The sequence below is a fragment of the Petaurus breviceps genome, unplaced genomic scaffold, assembly GCF_028583685.1.
Source record: "Petaurus breviceps papuanus isolate PSGF00001 unplaced genomic scaffold, PetGlider_PUasm1.0 582, whole genome shotgun sequence".
Lineage (NCBI taxonomy): Eukaryota > Metazoa > Chordata > Mammalia > Diprotodontia > Petauridae > Petaurus > Petaurus breviceps.
In genome coordinates, this window is record NW_027186390.1 from 6,805,026 (window position 1) to 6,824,909 (window position 19,884).

A 19,884-nucleotide genomic window follows, 5' to 3' on the forward strand; every position below is an offset into this window, starting at 1 on the left:
CCATGAACTTGGATGATAAAAAAATATTCTTTTTTAAATCATATATGATTTCCTATACTATTCTACCCAAATGAACCAACTCATTATCCCCCAAAGGTCCTATATACTTTCCTACACCTTTTTATACACCATTCACCTAACTTACAGAATTCACACCTACCACCAAAAGAACCTATGTATACACCCATTCCCTGAAGTTTTGACTCAATCTTAACCCTTTCCATTCTTCGAGGTCCAACTCAAATCCCACTTTCTCTGTGAATCTTTCCTTGATTACCCAGTATTTCTGAGGCCATTGACCTCCAGTGACCCTTATGGTCTATGCCCCTCATTAAGCTATTCTCATTTATCACCTTAATTCTTTACTGAATTGCAAGATCTTTGAAGGCAATGGCCTTATTTTATAATTATTTTTGTCACTCAAAGGGTTTTGGGTATAGTCGGCACGCAATAAATATTTGATTGGTCTAATTTATAATTATCAAAATAGGCTTGTAACTGAAGATTCCTTTAAGGACATTGAGTAGGAATAGGCTAGAATTTGATACTTTAAATAGTTAAACCAGATCACTAGTTGCTTTTTTTTAAGGTTCCTTCTAACTCTAAAACTTTATGATTCAAATAGAAAATATAAGTGACATTTGATTGAAATTCCATCTGATAATCATTTTAAGTATTTACAATCAATATTTAGGTTTTAAGAATTTGCCACTATTTAAAGGCACAATACCAATAATCCCTTAAATTATGTGTAGAATTTTTGCTGCTTAGAAAATGCTTTTACATATATGATCTCATTTGTAACAGAGGAGAAAAGAGAATAAGAAGGATAGTTAGCTTTTTAACCAACTGAAAAAGTATTCTCTCCTGGAAAAAAAAAAATATATATATATAGGAGTATATATACCATGAGCATTTCATTGCCCACTCTGGTCAACTTTAGTAGGATTCCATTTGGTCCAAAGACTTCTACTTTACCAATGATCTGAAACCAGAATTTGTCAGAAAGGAATTACTTGTTTTGGGCAAGATGTTAACGTTTTGTCTTGAAGCTCCTATACCAAAATATTTCTGTTGTATATGGTCATTGAGACAGTTCTTAAAATCTCTCTTAGTCACTGAAATCTCCTAATCTTCATTTGACTAGGTGTTATTTTTGATGAAAGGCTATGTTTTAGATGCTTTTATTTCCATGTCAAAGTCATGAGTTTATTGTAAACCAGTGATTGTAGCATTATCTTGAGAATTACACATTCAGTCACATGGAAAAAATAAGAATACCCTTTTTACATAGTATTTTACAAAAATGGCTTTATATATGTGTGTACATATATATGTATGTATGTATGTGTGTGTATATATATATATAGAAATATATATAAAGGTTTTATATATGTGGGCATATATGTGTAAGACAGGTAAATACTACCACACAGGAGGGCTGCTAGCACAGATTCACTCTTGATCTGTTCAAACAGGAAAGACAGGAAGACAACTTTGGAGGGGTTAATAATCTTATTTTATTCTAGTCTAGTTGGGAATTGTTGATAATGGGAGCACCAGCTCCTATAGTATTCCCTAATCACCCTTCTTGCAGGGGCCAACAAGAAAGGGGGGTAACTACCTCTATGTCTTGATGGGATCAATCCAGACAGGCACAGCTTGTGCACTACCCTAAATCCTTTCCAGTTTCGGTGGGGGGGGAAGTTGAGGCAACCACAGATATCCCCCCAAGCCTTGAAGGGGGTCGATCAAGGCACACACAACATTCTAGCTGGTGCATTCAGCCTTAAGGGTTCCCTACTCACTGACCAGTGCCTACTTGCTTTATAAGACAATAGACAAAGAAGGCATATTGCCAGCAATAGCCTCACAAGTTTACATCTCACAAGTTATATCTCACTGTGTAGTTGCAGTGGATAGTCAGAATTTAAGCACAAATGTGTATATTATTTATCATTATATAATGCTGCACAAGGATGGTGGAGATTTTCACAAGTCATGAGCCTGGGAAATAGAGATTGCTATGGCATGGATCCTGGGAAACTAAATTCTTAGAAAGAATAAAAAAAATTCACCTTACACATACTAAAATCCATCTTACTTATAACATGCATATGAGTATGTGTATTTATATACATGCATACATGCACACATATGCATGTGTATACACACATATATACATAGAGTATAAGCATAAGTATTCCCAACATAAGAGGAATTTGCTCAGAGAGGTTAGGTGATTTGTTGTTATTTAGTCGTACATGACTGTGACTCCATTTGGGGTTTTCTTGGCAAAGATACTGGAGTGGTTTGCCACTTCCTTCTCCAGTTCATTTTACAGATGAGGAAACTGAGGCAACAGGGTTAAGTGACTTGCCCATGGTCACAAAGCTAGTAAGTGTTAGAGGTCAGATTTGAACTCAGAAAGATGAGTCTTTCTTATCCACTGGGTCACCTAGCTAGGTGATTTGCTCATAGTTAATTAAGGGCAGCTAAGTGGTACAGTGGATAGAAAGCTAGGAGACATGCTACATAGGTGCTGCTATATTAATGTGATATAATATTAGGATGCCATGAAAACCAATAAATATGAAGCATATGAGAACATCGGAAGTCTATATGAGGTGGCATAGAGGGAAATCATGGGAATGGGATGATAATAGCAATAATTAGCATTTGTAGAGTGTTTTAAAGTTGCAAAGTACTTTATGTACTTTGCTCCTCACAACAATCCTATGGAATGGATGCTATTATTATTTTTACAGGTGAGGAAACTGAGGCTGAGAGAGAGAGAGAGAGAGAGAGAGAGAGAGAGTAAATTATTTGTTCAGGACTAACTAAATTAGTTTCTGAGGCAGATTTTGAACTTGGTTCTCCTTGACTAGAGATCCAGCTCTCTATCCACTATGACACCTAATATACACATTGTATTAGATAATATTTTAGTTTCTCCATATGAACCTATGATTCTATGAACTTTTTTTTTAAAGAGAAAGAATGAAAGAAGGATGGGTATAAGGTAATAGAATTTCAAGCATGTTTACAGGAAGACACTTTTTGTTTTGGGGTTTTGTTTTCTTTTTCATTTGCTTTTCTTTTTTCTTTTGTAAATTCATTTGGTTCTCCATTTTTTCCTGTTTTAAGACTGGATCTCCCTAGCTTGCCCAGGCAGGAAGGACAGTGGCCACTAATGGGTCCAGTCCCTCTACTGAATGGCACAGACACTTTGACTTGATCTATTTCCAATCTGGGTTTGTTCACTATTCCTTAGGTAGAATAGTGACTTCCCATATTGATGCCAGACTTAGTATGGGTGCCCCATTGACTTAGCCCTATGTACTGAAGCTCAGAACTCCAGAGGTCAAGGGATTCACTAGCTCCAGACATCCTGGTAGTAAGGATTACAGACATGTAATCTCCACTATGCCTGGCTAGTTCTTTATTTAAGACAGTGAGTTAAAATTTTAGTCCTTGTTTTGTACATTTGTTTTTGTTTAGCTAAGAACTTGCAAAGCACATACAAATAGAGGGTGTCCCAAAAGTCTTGGTGAAGTTTAATCTTAAAATTTCACTAACACTTTTGGGACACTATGTATTATCTCATTTTTGTCCTCACAACCCTAGGAAGTTGGTATTATTATTATTATTATCCCCATTTTACAGATGAGGAAACTAACGTAGACAGAGTTTAAATGACTTGCCAAAGGTCATACAGCTAGTAATTGTCTGAGGTTACATTTGAACTCGGATCTTTCTGACTCCAGGTCCAGCACTCTATCCATTATGCCATCTGGGTGCCTCTATTTTAGTAAGTTTATGATTAATTAAATGTAAGAACACTAGGGAGAGACTATATTAAGGAGGAAAATATCTTGTGGGGATATATGGATAAGAGCCACCAGGCTTGAATTGGATAATAAATATGAACAGCCTGAACTTCAAAGGTAGGAAAAGGTGGTGGAGGAAAGGGGTTTATACATCAGCCCCCAAAGCTTCAGGATCGCTGGCATATGGGATGTATATAAGAAGATAGGAGTATATTGAAGTTCACGTATTGTCCCTATGCTTCCAGTATATTTTACTCGCTGGTACAATACTAATCTCAACATGTTTTCTTCCTTCCTTCCCCTTCTACCCTTCATGCAGATCAATGCCAAAGATGATCAAGGAGTCATTGTTGGATCCTGGGACAATGTATATGCCTATGGAGTTCCTCCTTCATCCTGGACTGGGAGTGTTGATATTCTGTTGGAATACCATAGTTCTGGGAATCCAGTACAGTATGGTCAGTGCTGGGTTTTTGCTGGTGTCCTCAACACTTGTAAGTATCCAAGTGAGACTTTCTAGAGAAATTACAATTATTTAAAAGGCAAAGGAGAATTTCACTTGAAGTTCCTTACCTAGCAGATAGAGGGCTACCCCTTAGTATAAAGAAAACTTGCCTTCAAGCCTTACTCTTACATAGACATTAGCTATGGGACCATGGAGAAGTTATTTGACCTTTCAATTCCCCAAGGCAAGTCTCTAAGACAATAAGCTACAGAAGAGTTAGTTGTTGGCCTGCATCAGTGGAGGGATTTTACATACCAAGGAATTCTCATCACCAATGAAACATTTAGTCATTTTTCAGTTGTGTCCAACTCTTTGTGACCCCTTTTGGGATTTTCTTGGTGAAGATACTGGAATGGTTTGCCATTTCCTTCTCCAGTTCATTTTACAGATGAGGAAACTGAGGCAAACAGGGTGAAATGACTTGCCTAAGATCACACAGCTTTATAAGTGTCTGGGGCTGGATTTGAACTCTTCATACTCTGTCCACTCTGCCATCTAGTTGCCCAATGAGATAACAGGTCTGAACCAAAAAAAAAAATTTAAGGGATTTTCACCAATATAGCATTACATCTGAAACCTAGCTTCCCAGTGTTATTTCTGCAGCATTCCTGTAGTGAGTATTTGAGGATTTAGTCAATACAGAATGAAAATGCCAGCTATGCTCCTAGGTTTCTTCGGTCTTACAATTCTTTACACAAAGATTACACTGACCTGTTTAAAGCCCAACTCTCTATATATGTATACATTTGGAGAACTCAGAGAGGAGACCAAATGGGAATGTGGTTTTAAAAAGTCATACCCTTTTTCATCTCTGAAACTACAGTTTTTTAAAAAGAGGTTTCAAAAACAACTACTCAAACACCACAAAATGAAGTGTGTCTCCTAGTTACCTAGCATTACCTTCCTAGGGGAAACTTGGGGCAGGGGTTGGTGATTTATCCAATTATTTCTTCTCCTTTGCTAGGGAAGGGGTAGTGGCAGGTAGTGATGACTTTATTCTAAACATGGGAGAAATAGGTTAAATGAATTGCCTAAGGTCCTTGAGCAATTAGGTAGCATAACCTCAAGCATAATCCATGTCTCCCTACTTCCCTCCCACTGTCCTATCTGCTGGTATGTTTTCTCTAAGGGAGAACAGATGGAGGCAGAAAAGAATTCTCTTTAGTTCCCTGTGTACCATCTAAAAACAACGTTTGCATAACTTTGGCATTGATATTGCTTTTTCTTTTTTGCAAAGTCCCAAAGAAATGTATGGAAAGCATATTTCTTTCACTGCATATTACTTGAGAGGTTGATAAGGCTGCTATAAAGATCAATGAGTTGGAAATGAATTTTCATTTCTGTACTATTTGCATTGCCTTGGAGAAAAGCAGCAATCGAAGGCTAGGGACCATTTCTGAAAGATCACTAGTTTGTTTTGTTTTGTTTTGTATTTAAATACTGATTGAACTTTATCGATTGATTGATTTTTATTTTTACAAGTGAGGGAAGCCAAATTTTCAATGGATGGGGCGTCAAATGGATTTTCTTTTTTCCCTTAGTGACCTTTTTTTATACTCACTAGCAGGGCAACATGTGATAATACCATGGTCTACTTGCAACTAAAGGTTGTGACTGTCAAAGAATTGGCCAATAAATCTATGGGGAAAAAATACTTCTTGTATATGGACTCCTTAATCTGATGATCTCAAAGTCCTATTCCTAGGTGGGCAGGATGGGTGGAAATATCTAGTGACCTATAGATGAATTATATATATTCAGAATTTCTCTAGAGGGCAGAAAAAGAGAAATGGCATTAATTAACTGCTGACTTCCTCTGTCTCTCTTTGCTCCACATGGACTGTCACTAATCCCTGGAAATTAGGCTTCATGGAAATATGCCAGCTGGAAGTTATCAGACTCAAGTCCCTTTACCTTCAAATACAATGCAATAGAGAGTCCCCTTAAAAAGAGGATAGGCTGGGATCTATGGGAATTATTTCAGTGAGGCCAAGAATATAATCCTATCCCTACCCCTTCATTTTTTTCTACCTCCCCCTGTGAGGGATGATTCCTGAAATTCCACCATTATAGCATAATGTCTTTGGTTTGTGACTTTGACTTTGAAAATGCAAACCATGATAACACTTTCATCTTTATCAATCATCTGTAGATTACTGTGAATGGGATGATCAGATCTTTTCCTGTAAGGTTTTAATATGAAGTATGGAGAGAAATCTAGAGGGCCCTCAAACACTTGTTATGGAGGTAAGGTACCTTTTGATAAGGGGATTCCACAAAGAAGGAAGAAGAAAGGGATGCTGGAACCCTAAATTCCACCTTTCTCCCAATCACAATTATGAGTAAGGTTGATACCCATGGAGTCATTCTTATTTTGAACATGACTTGAGTCAGAGGAAGATTCAAGGAATAGAACAGAAGAGTCCACAACTTTTGCTTTAAAGCCACTATAACTCAACAGAGAGGTAAACATGTGAAAGAGAAGGAAGAGGCAACCTCTCTCACTGTTTGGGGGTTATGGATTAAGTCATTTAAGGAGGCTGACAGCTGACAGTGTCCTCCATTACAGACTTCCAAGGTTATCCTATTGAATGGGGATGGACAGCCATTGGTTAAATATGCTAACGGATCGCAAAAGAAAGAACCAAGCTCAGTCATTAATCTTAAAATTGTCAGCCGAATTATTTTCAATGAGCCCTGATAGCTCAAGTCCTGGTAGCCAGGGAGGGCATTTGAATTAAGTTTAATCAATAGGTACATATGGCAAAAGATGCATCTGAGTAATTTATTATCAAGCAATTAAAATGAATCTTTGGTGTCACCCTCTACAGAGAGGCAACAGAGTGAATTCCAGCCAAAGATGAAAAACAACTGGATTTCTGCTCTCTAAAACCCTAATTTCCAAATTTAGTCTTCCTTGATTCTCGAAGACATTTCTCATTAGCATATCAAAAAGCCTGTTTAACATTATTATAATGGTAATAAAAATAATGTAGAATGTAAAATATTTTTTGTATTTCTATCACTGACACTTTTTAACAATGGTCAGGATTCTGTTATTAGATTCTTCTATTTCATTCTCTCACATAGCATCATCACATAATTTTCTTCACAATGAGGAAGTTGGTCTAGATAACCTCTCAGATCCCTTCTAGCTAGAAATCTGTGATCTTTTGTTCCTCACATTGTGTTGCAATTGTATTCAATTCATTCAACATTTATTAAGCACCTACTATGTGACTGGCACTGGGCTAAGTGCTGGGGATACAAAAAAGTCAGAAGAGAGTCCCTGCCCTCAAGGAACTTACCATCTAATTGACTTGGGCAGCTAGGTGACCAAGTGTATTGAGCTCTGGGCCTGGAGTCAAGAAGACTTGAGTTGAAATCTAACCTCAGACACTTATTAGCTGGGTGACCCTGGGCAAATCCTTTCATTTCTGTCTGCCTCAGTTTCCTCAACAATGAAACAGGAATAGCACCTACATCACAGGGTTTTTGAAAGGATCAAATGAGGTAAACCCTTAGCATAGTACCTGGCATATGGTGGTGCTATATGAATGTTAGGTAGTAGTAGTAGTAGTAGCAGTAGTAGTAATAATTGTAGTAGCAGTAGTAGTGTTGTTGGTGGTGGTGGTGGTAGTAGTAGTAGTCATCATCATGAATGCAATCTAATATTATAGGCCCTCCATCAACTGGTCCCATCTGACCTATCCAACCTTATCTCCCACTGCTCCCCAACTTGGCTCCCCTATTCTGGATAAGGGGTAAGAAGAGAAGCCTGATTTTTAGTCCCGACTCTTTCATGGGCTTATTTTTAAGATTGTTGAACAGGGTAAGTCACAAATATCAGGTTTTCTGAACTATAAGATGAGGAAGTTTTATAAAAAGAGCTGCTGGGTCCATTCTAGCTCTGAAAATGGGCGTCTATGAAGTGAGAGGTGTTCATTTAGCTCCATTTTCTTTGGATTAGCTCTTTTCATGAAGGTCCTGAAACCAGACCTGGTTTATCAATATTTGTATTATCAATAGTCAATGTTTTCCTTCTTTAATGGAATAGTAGGAGGAAAACCCATGTAGTAAAACTCTTTATTATGGTGCTACACTACTGTTTTTATTGGGCGGGACTTTTTTCCCTTTCTGTTTATTAATGTCTGATGGTAATTTTAGAAGTTTAGTCCAGGTTTGATTGTTTTGTTTTTCTAGTTTTTCGTTGCCTTGGAATACCTGCAAGAATTATCACCAATTATTTCTCAGCCCATGATAATAATGCCAATTTGCAAATGGACATCTTTCTGGATGAAGATGGGAAAATAAATCCCAAACTTACAAAGGACTCAGTGTGGTGAGTTGTACTTTCAAGAACATTTGCTAAGAACTGATAGGTATGATTGTTCATATTCATAGCAAGGAAACTCAGCCCAGATTCTCTTTCTTTCTTTCTCTTGACTATTTTTAGAGTGGTTCAGCATCATGTGTAAAAATATTTGATTGATGCATTTATTTTTAGATCAACCAATCAGCAAGCATCTATTTAAGCACCTAATATGTGCCAGGAGCTGTAGATATATAGGCAAAGCGAAAACAGTCCCTTCCCCCCATTAGAACATGAGTTTCTTCAAGGACACTGGTTTTTACCTGTCTTTATATCCCAGATCTTTAGCACAGTATCTTGTTTGTAATAAATGTTGATTGATTGATAGAAAAGACAACATGTTCATAATGTGGATATATGTCAGATATAACATATGTAAATGATAACTGGGGGGACTAGAAGCTAGGGAGATCAGAAAAGACTTCATATTTGTAGGAGGTGGTCTTTGAACTGAGTCTTGAAGAAAACAAGGGAAGGAGGGATACCAAGCAGGCACAATTCTTAGTTATCGATCTATTCATTTATTGTCTATTGTCTATAATCTATTCAATTATTCATTCCCTAACAATAAGAAAAGACCACAATTTGGTGTCTGGATTTGCTCCAATGAATTTATTTTAGACTTAATACTTTTCTTTTGCAACTGATAGCAAGAGGATTGTTTTGCTGATTTGCTTTTCTATCTATTTGTTGTCCTTTGAATCTAAAAATGGAGCTGCTTTCATTGTTGGTCATCGCCAATTTATCACCATCAGTTAGAAATGTGAGCAAAGTGGGAATAGTGGACATGGGACCATTTTCTATCACCTCATCCATCTGCTGCCTCTCATTGCCCATAACAGGAGTTTGCATAATCTGTTTAACAACATGCTCTATAGATTAGTTCATTAAGATACCAGAGAAATATTGTACCTTGTGACCTCTCAGTCCAATACATTTGGACAAGGAGGGAAAAAAATAATGATAATTTCCCAGGTGTCCCAACTTAAAGGTTATTTACATTGACATTTACAAGGGGAAACTGGGACATAATTTTAGCTGTTACCAGGCATTGAACAGATAGGGGATTTCCAAGCAAGTAACATCTTTACTTGTAAGGTTGTACTCTGCAAGCAGTAAAGGTAAACCACCATTGTGAAGACGTCCACATTGGGGTGATGAGAAGGTAGAAGCTCGTCCGAAGAGAAATTAACAGTGAGAAGTGCTCCATTTTCTCTCTGTTACAGACAACTCCAACGGTTGCCAGAGTAGCACTAACTCCCAGGATCAGGGAGCGCTCATTTGGCAATGTAGAAAGAAGGGAATCACTGTACTAGCTGCCGAGCATTACTATGAATAAAACATAGCTTGGTTCATTTTAAGGGCTACAGCAAGCTGAGGAGGAGTGAAGCTGAGGGGCTGTGTAGAAAGAAGGGAGCCTGACCTCAGCAAATGGAGTGACAATTTAGGAAACACTTTAAAGAGAGATTTGCAGTGTAAAGTATCTGAATGTATATGATGGAATAAAAACAGAACAAAGTAGTTGCTGTAAGGGCCCACCAGGACTTGAGAAAGGGGTAGAGTGAAGAATTTTAGGCATTCAACACTTTATCTCTTCCTCCAGTTGTACACACAAACACATAGTCAAAGAAATCTTACAAATTCATTCCAACAGCCCCCAACTCCCAGTTATTTCCCTCTATTCCTCTCCTTCCTTCTTACATCTGATATACCTTACATCTTGATATACCCAACAAACATCCACATCCCACAGGCCTTTCCCCTTCCCAAGTGCCTAGGTTAGGTGTTCCAACACAGCTTAGAACTGGAAGGGACCTTGGAGATCATCTAATCTAAGGATTCTTAATCTTTGTGTGTGTGTGTGTGCCATTAGACTCCTTTGGTGATCTGGTGAAATCTGAAGGCCCCTTCTCAGAAAAACATTTTTAAGTGCATGAAATAAAAAATAAAAGAAGCCATTATGTTGAAATAGGGTTAATGTGGAGGGAAAGAACTTGAACTCAAAATCTGAAAAAAAGCGTGGTAAAATTGCTTTTACATGTAATTGGAGGGGAGGAATAAAAAGTTAAATTTAGAAAACTTAGACAAAGTATTTTAAAATATCTTTATAGACTTTAGGGTAAAAACTCCCGATTTCTAGTCTAACCTTTTAAATTTAGATATGAATACCAGAAAGATTAAGTATATTACCAATGGTATACATGTTAAGAGACAGTCTGAATCCAGAACCATTTCCAAGACAAAACGTAGTGTGGCCAATGTTCTCTAGCTTAGATGCTTCTTGCTTCTTCCCCTATGCCTCACTGTCTATTTGGTGCCCTCTACAAAGCTGCCCCACCTCTCCTCCCTAATATGCAGGACTTGTTGGGTATCAGTGGCCCAGGCTATCTCCCAAATCGAAACTTTCCTATTTATTAGTTTCCCCTCTTCTCCCCTCCCCCATCCCCTATAACTTCAACTTACTAATGAAATATTTATGCTAATAGATTAAGGTAAGGACATCATGAATTTTTACAATGGTCTTCTAGAGATTATGCAAGGGTGGGAAACCTGGGGCCTTGAGGCCACATGTGGCCCTCTAGGTGCTCAAGTGCAGCCTTTTAACTGAATACAAACTTCACAGAACAAATCCCTTTAATAAAAGGATTTGTTCTGTAAAACTTGTAATCAGTCAAAAGACCTCACTCAAGGACCTAGAAGGCCACATATGACCTCAAGGCTGCAGGTTTCCCATCTCTGGATTATGCCTTTGCCTTTGTTTTCTAACTCAGCAAGGAGACTCTAATGTAACTTTTGGGGCAGGTACAAGAGGAAATCAGGAGCCTTCCTAGGTTGGTGGTGGGAGAGATTTAAGAGATATCCTTATGAAATCTTTCTGATCACCATGTACAGGTAGCTCCTAGTCTGCTCATGCATAGTGCTAACTGGACATGCTTCCGGACAACGTCTTGTGCCCTCCTCCATTCATCACCTCCGCCTTAGACACTTGCACATGGTCAGTAGAGGTATGCTAGGTAGGGTGTTAAAGACAACAGTAACCGCTGTTCATCTTCCCTTCCCAAATCCTGCCTCCTCTCTGACAGAGCTATAAACTAGCTCTCTCTTTCTGATCATCACTTCCTATTCTCTGCTGTTTCTTCATCTGAGTCATATCTACTCTGCAGGGGTATTCCCCCAAGGCTCTGTCCCAGACCCTCATTTCTTTCCTCTCCTTATCATCTTACTTGATGATCTCATCAGTTCTCATGGGTTCAATTATCATCTCTATGAAGATAATTCCCAGAAGACATTACTGTCTTCCTAGTCACCAAGGCCTGTCATCCCAGTGTCATCTGAGACTCCTCACATATCCATTCTGGGGTCAGATCTACCTTCACGGTATCCCTCACATGCCTCTCTCTAGTCACACAGACCCCACCTTAGCTCAGGACCTCATCGCCTCTCCCTCAGCTGCTACGATAGCTTTCTGATTGGACCCTGCCTCAAGTTCCTTCTCCTTCCAAACCACCCTATAACTCAGTCCTCTAAATGATCTTTCTGAAGCCTGGTCTGACCATGTTGCCCTGTCCCCAACTTAATAAAACTTCATCGTTTCCCTATTACCTCCAGGATTAAATCTAAAGTCTTCTGTCGGGCATTTAAAGCTTGTCATAACCTGTCCCTTTCATGCCTTTCCACACTTCTTTAACTCAGTTCCCCTCCACACACTCTTAAGATCTCGATCTAAGTTAAGTTTCATTAAGATATAGTTATATCTCCTTGCTGTTCCCCATCCCCAGTGCTCTCTCATACCTGTCCCTCCATACCTGGAATGCCTTCCCTCCTTCACCTCCATCTTCTTGCCTCCCTGGAATCTTTCAAATCTCAGCTCAAATCTTCCCTTATGTGGAAGCCCCTTCCCATCACTTCTTGCTAACCCCCATCATTAGCCAGACTTTTCTTCTGTGAATACCTCCTACTTACTCTGTATATATCCTGTACATGTATCCAGTTACTTGCATGCTGTCACTCTGGTTGGAATATACGCTCCTTGAACAGGAGATATTTTTTATTTTCTTTGTATCCCCAGGATTTATATTTGTTCAGTCATTTTTCAGTTTTGTTTGATTCTTTGTGACCCCAATTGGAGTTTTTTTGGCAAAGATTTGGCAAAGAGGGGTTTGCTATTTCCTTCTCCAGCTCATTTTACAGATGAGGAAACTGAGGCAAACAGGGGTAAGTGACTTGCTCAGGGTCACACAGCTAGTAAGTGTCTAAGGCCAGACTTGAATTCAGGGAGATGAGTCTTCCTGACTCCAGGGCCACTGCTCTATCCACTGAGACACCTAACTTCCCAATACATTACACACAAGGAATTGCACAGAACAGAGTAATGGATGCCATTATAGATGAATATGAGCAGAACAAAAAGAGGATCCTGTCACATAGCTAGAGTGAGAATTAACCAACAGACAATCTGGGTGCTCATTTGGTATCCATGCAATGGCAAAAAAGACCTTTGACACTTTTGGTGGACTTCCCTGTGGTTTACTGAGAGACAGTTGGCTGACACAGTGGACGGAGTGTCTGGAGTCAGGAAGAACTCAATTCAAATCTATCCTCAGACTAAATTAGATATTGAACCTTTGGCAAGTCACTTCGTATATGTTTGTCTCAGTTTCCTCAACTGTAAAATGGGCATCTCCCTTCCAAGGTGGTTGTGAGGACCAAGAAAATAATTGCAAAGGGCTTAGCATAGTGTCTGGCACATAGTAAACACTAAATAAAAGTGACCTATTATTATTACTATGTTGATAAGGTCCACAAACAAGAGTTACCCAGAGTGGGCAGGCATGGATAGGCTGAGATTCACATCATTATGGGAAATAGTGACATCAGTAAGTTAGAGATCAATTGGTGCACTGCAATTCTTTCCACGTTTAAAACTCAATGATGTTTGTCTTTTCCATATACATATTTGCAAACTGTGTTTCATTGTTTGGCCCAAAGTTTCTCCTACCCCCCTTCACTGAACCAAAAACCATAGATCTAGGTCTGCAAGAGATGTTAGAGGATCTCAATTCAAACTGGTCCTGATGAATCCCAGATTTAATTTCAGGACGTTCCCCAGGGCCAACTAGGTAGGCAAGGAAAGTTGGAGGGGTGAAAATTTAAAACTTTGTGCAACCCTGAACCTCTCCACATTCAATCCCTCTGTAAATCTCAGGCCAAAAGTCACTTGATCCCTCAAACTCCTACAGACTTGATTTTTTTCAAATTCCAGGTGACTTTTAATATCAATTTCAGAGAAGCCACAGACACCCAGAGGGCGCCCTCCCCCATCTAATGAGGGTTGTAAGTGACTCCCTGGAGACGTAGTACCTGAAGGTGGTTCTGACTCAGGGCTCCTGGTAGTCATGTTCTGAGGAAGCCTCTTTGCATTTTCATCCTGTCTTGGTTTCCCAGGAGAGACTGGAGCATCTCTGGAGGTATAGATTTTCTGAAACAACTTAAACAGATCCTGGATGTCATCCTAATTCCCTTAATTGAAAGAGCAGGAGGTTATTTCCATGTGGGTTTAGGGATTTTGATACCCCTTCTTCTGTGAACCCATCTATAGATGCCTCTCTATTCAGGGGGTTGCCCCAAACTGAACCAGGAGCAGCAGGTCAAGGAAATGACACACATAAGAAGCATGCCCCTCCTTGATGTTGGCACCCTGGGACAAACTCCCATTCACCTCATCCTGGTTATCACTCTGCATCTTACATCATTAGCTACCAAAAAGTATCACTTGGGTTTGCCTAGGCTGGAAAAGATCAGATAAAATCCTTGCCTATAGTAAACCCTTCCTCTCACCTTATACTCCCCATCTTTCATCATTGTATTTCTCACTACAAGCTTCAGTCAAATAGATTTCTTCTCTTAGCTGATTTGATCACTCTTAACTTTGTGCTTTTGTGACTATCACTCCCTCCAGATGAAATGCCCCATTTCCCTCTGTTCTTCCAGTCTCTTTCCCCTCCCTCCTCCAAAGCAATTCTTCAGGTTGTCCTCTGCCATGAACCCTTTCTGGATTGAATCCATCTGGCTCTTCTCTCTCCTTTGATCTATGACCCATCATCACTTACAGTCTGTAAGGTATTTCTTTGCACCAGCAGGTACCAGTCCTCCACTGTGTCTACTTCTCCAATGGCTAAGAGATCAAGCTAGAAGCAGAACTGGGGCCAGAGATGATGGGGATAAGATTAGACATGAACGTGCGTGTGTTTGTTCTCTGATTACAAACCAAATAAAATTTATTTTTGATGATTGGTTGCTTTATAGTATTGGTACTAGACCTGTGGTTTCATTCCCACAGGAAACTCTTGAATGAGGAAATTCCTTCTTCCTGTGCTGATCAACCCTTCTCTGCAACTTATGATCTTGGAGAGCTGCTGATGACTCTAAAAGGTTCAATGATTTGTTTAGGGTCACTACAACCTGTATGTGTCAGAGGCAGGATTTGAACTCAGGTCTTCCTGACTCTGAGGTTAACATCCTAACTATGCCCCCATTGCTTCTCTCTGTTACTTTTCCAGGGTTTTTTTTTTAATGTTTTCCACCTAGGACCCCTTTTAGTGTTTTGACAGTGTTTGTTGGCCATTGTGTGACCTGAGGGAATGCACAGTACAAAATGTGCATGCTTTGTGTTCAGAACCAAGTTGAAGTTGGAGGATGCAATGCCAGCAAGCACTGCCTAGAAACACCTTGGATTCATTACCTGTTTGATTTTTAATTAATTTTTGGTTGTTCCTCATTCAGAAACCTTTGACTATTGTCAAATTTTTCACAACCCCACATAGGGTTGTGACCCATAGTTTAAGAAGCACTGCATACTACCCATAAAGGCTCACATGGCATAGAAGATAGGAAGCTAGCCTTGGTGTCAGAAAGAGCTGGGTTCAAATGTTGCCTCTGTACATACTGTCTGTGTGACCTTAGGGAAGTCACCTATCATCCTGGTTTCCTTCTAATGCTGTGAGATACAGGTCTACCAATTTGTTCTTGGTGGGGGGGGAGTTTCCTCAATCAAATCACAAATCAGGACAAAAAAAAATTTGCAATGTATTTTCCTCACTCTAGGTACTATTCTATAAATATTATTGCTTCCAGATTTGCAAAAAGAGTCTCCCCATTCAGTCTTCCTCTCCTCTCATTTAGTACATCATTAAGCCCGACTCTATGTTTCTTGATAGGTGAGAGACAGTGGGCAGGAGGCATAGTGAATAGACCACTCACTTGGAGACAGGAGGACCTGGATTTGAATCTTTCCTCAAGCATTCACTAGCTATGTGACTCTGGGCAAGTGACTTGATCTCTCTATGCCTTGGTTAGTTATCTACAAAATAGAGATAATAGATAGTTATCAGTTGCCTCATTAAGTTGTTGTGAGGATCAAATGAGATAGTATGTACTAGGCACTTTGCAAATACTTAAAATGCTATCTAAACATGTCATCAGGGCGGCTAGGTGGTGCAGTGAACAGAGTACCACATAGGCCCTGGAGTCAGGAGGACCTGAGTTCAAATCCGGCCTCAGCCACTTAACACTTACTAGCTGTGTGACCTTGGGCAATTCACTAAACCCCAATTGTCCTGCCTTCCCCTCTCCAAAAAAAATAACTAAATAAATGTAAGTCATCATAATCATCTTCATCATCATCATCATCAGTTGTTCCTATGACCTTTCTGGAAGTGATTTTCCTATTCTCCTTCAGCACATAGTTAGCTCCTTAATGGATTTTTCCAACCTTTCCATATAATGTAGAAGAGTCCTTTGCCCACCATCATTTCATTATAAATGGTGAGTGAATGAGTGAATGGATGTTTCATCCAGTCAGAAGGAGAGGAGATTGGTAAACCATCAAAAGAACACACCTGACCGGAGTTATTGAACCTCCTGGGAGTGAATGAAATTGAGTGTAGACAAGTACAAGGTAACACACATTCCAAGAACTAGTTTCAGCAACTTGTCCCTGGTATGCTGATGGTTTCTGAATTATTTGTAATCTCTGGGGGAAGGTATCTGTGAATCACTGTGGACAGTTTAATGAAGATGCTTGCTCAGGGTTCAACCACACTCAAAAAAGTGAATGGGTATATGCAGGTGTCCTGGGGAGGCAAGAATCAGAAGACCTCCCCTTAATAACCCAATTTGGGTCACCTCGTTTCATAAAGGACATCATAGAACAGAAACTGGATTAAAGCAGGTGGTGAAACTTACAAGTGGCTAGGGAAAGACCTTTCCTTCCAAACACAGTTACCATCATTCTCCTTACCTGGAAGAGGAGGGGGTACCCTGAGAGTGAGGATTTTACATTTTACCTTTCTTTGTATTCCTGGAACTTGGCACAGTGCCTGGCATTTAGTAAGTGCTAAATAAATATATATTGAATGACTGACTCCCTCATGATGATAATAGTATGTGAAGGAATACACCCTTGGTAAGTGGGACCAAATAAATGAAATAAGGAAGCCTCAGGAGGTGAATGATCCACTCCTGATTTTTTCCCCTGAGGGAAGCAGATATATGGATGAAGCTAAATGGGAAATCATCTGAAGATCATTCTTATTTGACTTTCAGAATGAGTTTTTATCTTTTGAATCTGTCTGGGAATACTCTTTTAAAAATTGAGCCACACTTTGAAGATGTGACTTGGGAGGAGCTGGGAAATGATCCAGTTTCCCCATGCTGGATTCTTACTCAGCTCCTCTCTGCAACATACCCCAGGCTAAGAATAAGCACTTTCCATGCTAGGAATAGGCTTTTCTCTCTTCCAGCTGGATAGAAGGTTTGCTCTCTCTCACATCCTATCTGAAGCAAGGGAGGTGGTTAGTGGCTTGATTTTCAAAGGATTTCTTCCACATGCAGAGTAAATAGAGAGAATTGATTTTGTCAACACAAGAAATGCTTAGGTAGAATGATACTAATAACTCACATTTATATAGTGTTTTAGGGCAGTTACAAAGTGTTCCACAAATGTTATTTCATTGAATTCTCATAGCAGCCTTACACCCCCCCCCCAAGATAGATATCATAATCATTGTTATCATCATCTAATAGATGAGGAGACTGAGCCTCATAGAGATTGTGACTTGCCCAAGGATACAGACCTAGTAAGTGAGAGACCTGGAATTTGAACTGAGGTCTTCTGTATCCAAATCCAAGGTATATATATATATATATATATATATATATATACTATGTCATACTGCCTCCAGCAAACAATATAAAATTTCTCTAAAACAAAATACTTTGGCATGAGCCATCTTCCTCCAAGCAAGGGAGTCAAGCATAACACAACCCGCTTGTGTTATACCTTCTGTATGCAAAGACTGTGGTCTAATGTCTTACCCAAAGTGTCATTGATAGTCATTGATGATGTAACATTGGTGGAGGAAGGCTCCTCACTGGGAGTTACAAGGAGCTGAGAAGCAGGCATTTCTCTACATTGATGGAAGGAATTTACTTCATTGGGGATTCCCTCAACCAAGGAAATTACAGTTCTGATCTATACGTATCTTGTTGTTTAGTTATTTTTCAGTCATGTCTAACTCTTCATGACCCAATTTGGGGTTTCCTTGGCAAAGATATTGGAGAGGTTTGCCATTTCCTTCTCCAGCTCATATTACAGATAAGGAAACTAAGGCAAACAGGATTAAATGACTTACCTAGAATCACGTGGTTAGTAAGTGTCTGAGGCTAGATTCACACTCAGGAAGATGAGTCTTCCTGATTACAAACCTAGTGTTCTATCCATTGTACCATCTAGTTGCATACATATGTATGTATATGTGTGTGTGTGTACATTGTGTATATATATATATATACACACATACACATTGTACATATACATAAAATGTATGTGTGTATATACATATACCCTCACACACATATAATACATATATGCATGCAGAGAGAGAAAGAAGACTCTGGGCAAATCACTTTACCTTGCTTTCCTCAGTTTCCTCATCTGTAAAATGAGCTGGAGAAGGAAATGGCAAACCCCTCCAGTATCTTTGCCAAGAAGACCCCAAATGGGGTCATGAAGAGTCAGATACAGATAATTGACAAAACAACAAACAAAACATATGTGTAAATATATACATGCAAACATACACATACATGTAAGATATATTTACATATATGTATAGTGGTATGGTATATTCAATAGTACAGAGAGGGAAAGCCAGGATAACTTGGTTTCAAGTCCTGTCTCTGACCCCAATGGTTGTGTGACCCTGGGCAAGTCATTTAACTTCCTTGGTGCTCTAGGTAGTTTTTTTAGACTATAAATTTGTAGAGAAGGCACCAACCCATATAAGGGAGTTTTCTCACCAACCAGAACTGTAATTTCATTGATCTAGGGAACTCTCAGTGAGGAACATCCTCCTGCTAATGCAGATGGCTACATGCTCTGCTTTGAGACTTGTCTGAGAGCACTAAGAGTTTAATGATTTACCCAGGGTCACACCACCAGTAAGAATCAGAAGTACGACTTACACACACATACATATATACACATACACTTGCGTGCTATCAGATTTGGAATATCATATTCATGAAAGACTATTCAATGCAAAAGTATAATTCTGGGGCCTACTGAACCTGTTGGTTTGTTTTATATTAAAAAAGTCTTCTAGAAAATAAAAATATACAAATATGTACTTTATTCCAGAATGTGTTGAAAAAGCCTGTCCTAGAGGATACGAGCTGAGGCCTTTTTTTATATGTTTTGTCATCCTTCAAGGGAGAAAAGTCCTCTGAAAAGTGAGGAAGAGAACAAGCTCTGATATGTTTTCAGAACTGTAGGCATACATGTGTTTACTAGCAGTATGGGATAGTCTTTTGTTGGGGGTAGAGCTGGGTGAAAGAGCACTAGCCATTTTTCACTCTGGTTTCCCTTGGCTTCCTTGCCACAGAGAGAAATGAACAGAAATGCTGACTGATTTTTTAAAGCCCTATATTAATACCCTAAGCACTGCTAAACTCTTGTTTTGCCCTGGCAATGAGAGAAAAGGTCAGTGTGGATGCCTGAAATCTGCAAGTAATCCCCACACTGTATCTGAACCACTCCTGCCAAGCTCCTTCCTCACCATCATCACTGTGAATGTGGAGTAGCCCTGAGGAAATGAATTCTGCCTCTGTTCCCATCT

General features: G+C 39.3%; 1 protein-coding gene across 2 annotated transcripts in view; it reads left to right on the forward strand.

Annotated features, from left to right (window-relative positions):
• The window catches only part of F13A1 (coagulation factor XIII A chain), a 407,127-nt gene that overhangs the window by 331,009 nt on the left and 56,234 nt on the right, over nt 1-19,884 (forward strand). For both annotated transcript variants that reach the window (XM_069103537.1, XM_069103536.1), the window contains 2 exons: nt 4,150-4,324; nt 8,539-8,677. In XM_069103537.1, coding sequence (XP_068959638.1) covers nt 4,150-4,324; nt 8,539-8,677 — 314 coding nt within the window. The remainder of the gene's footprint in view (nt 1-4,149; nt 4,325-8,538; nt 8,678-19,884) is intronic.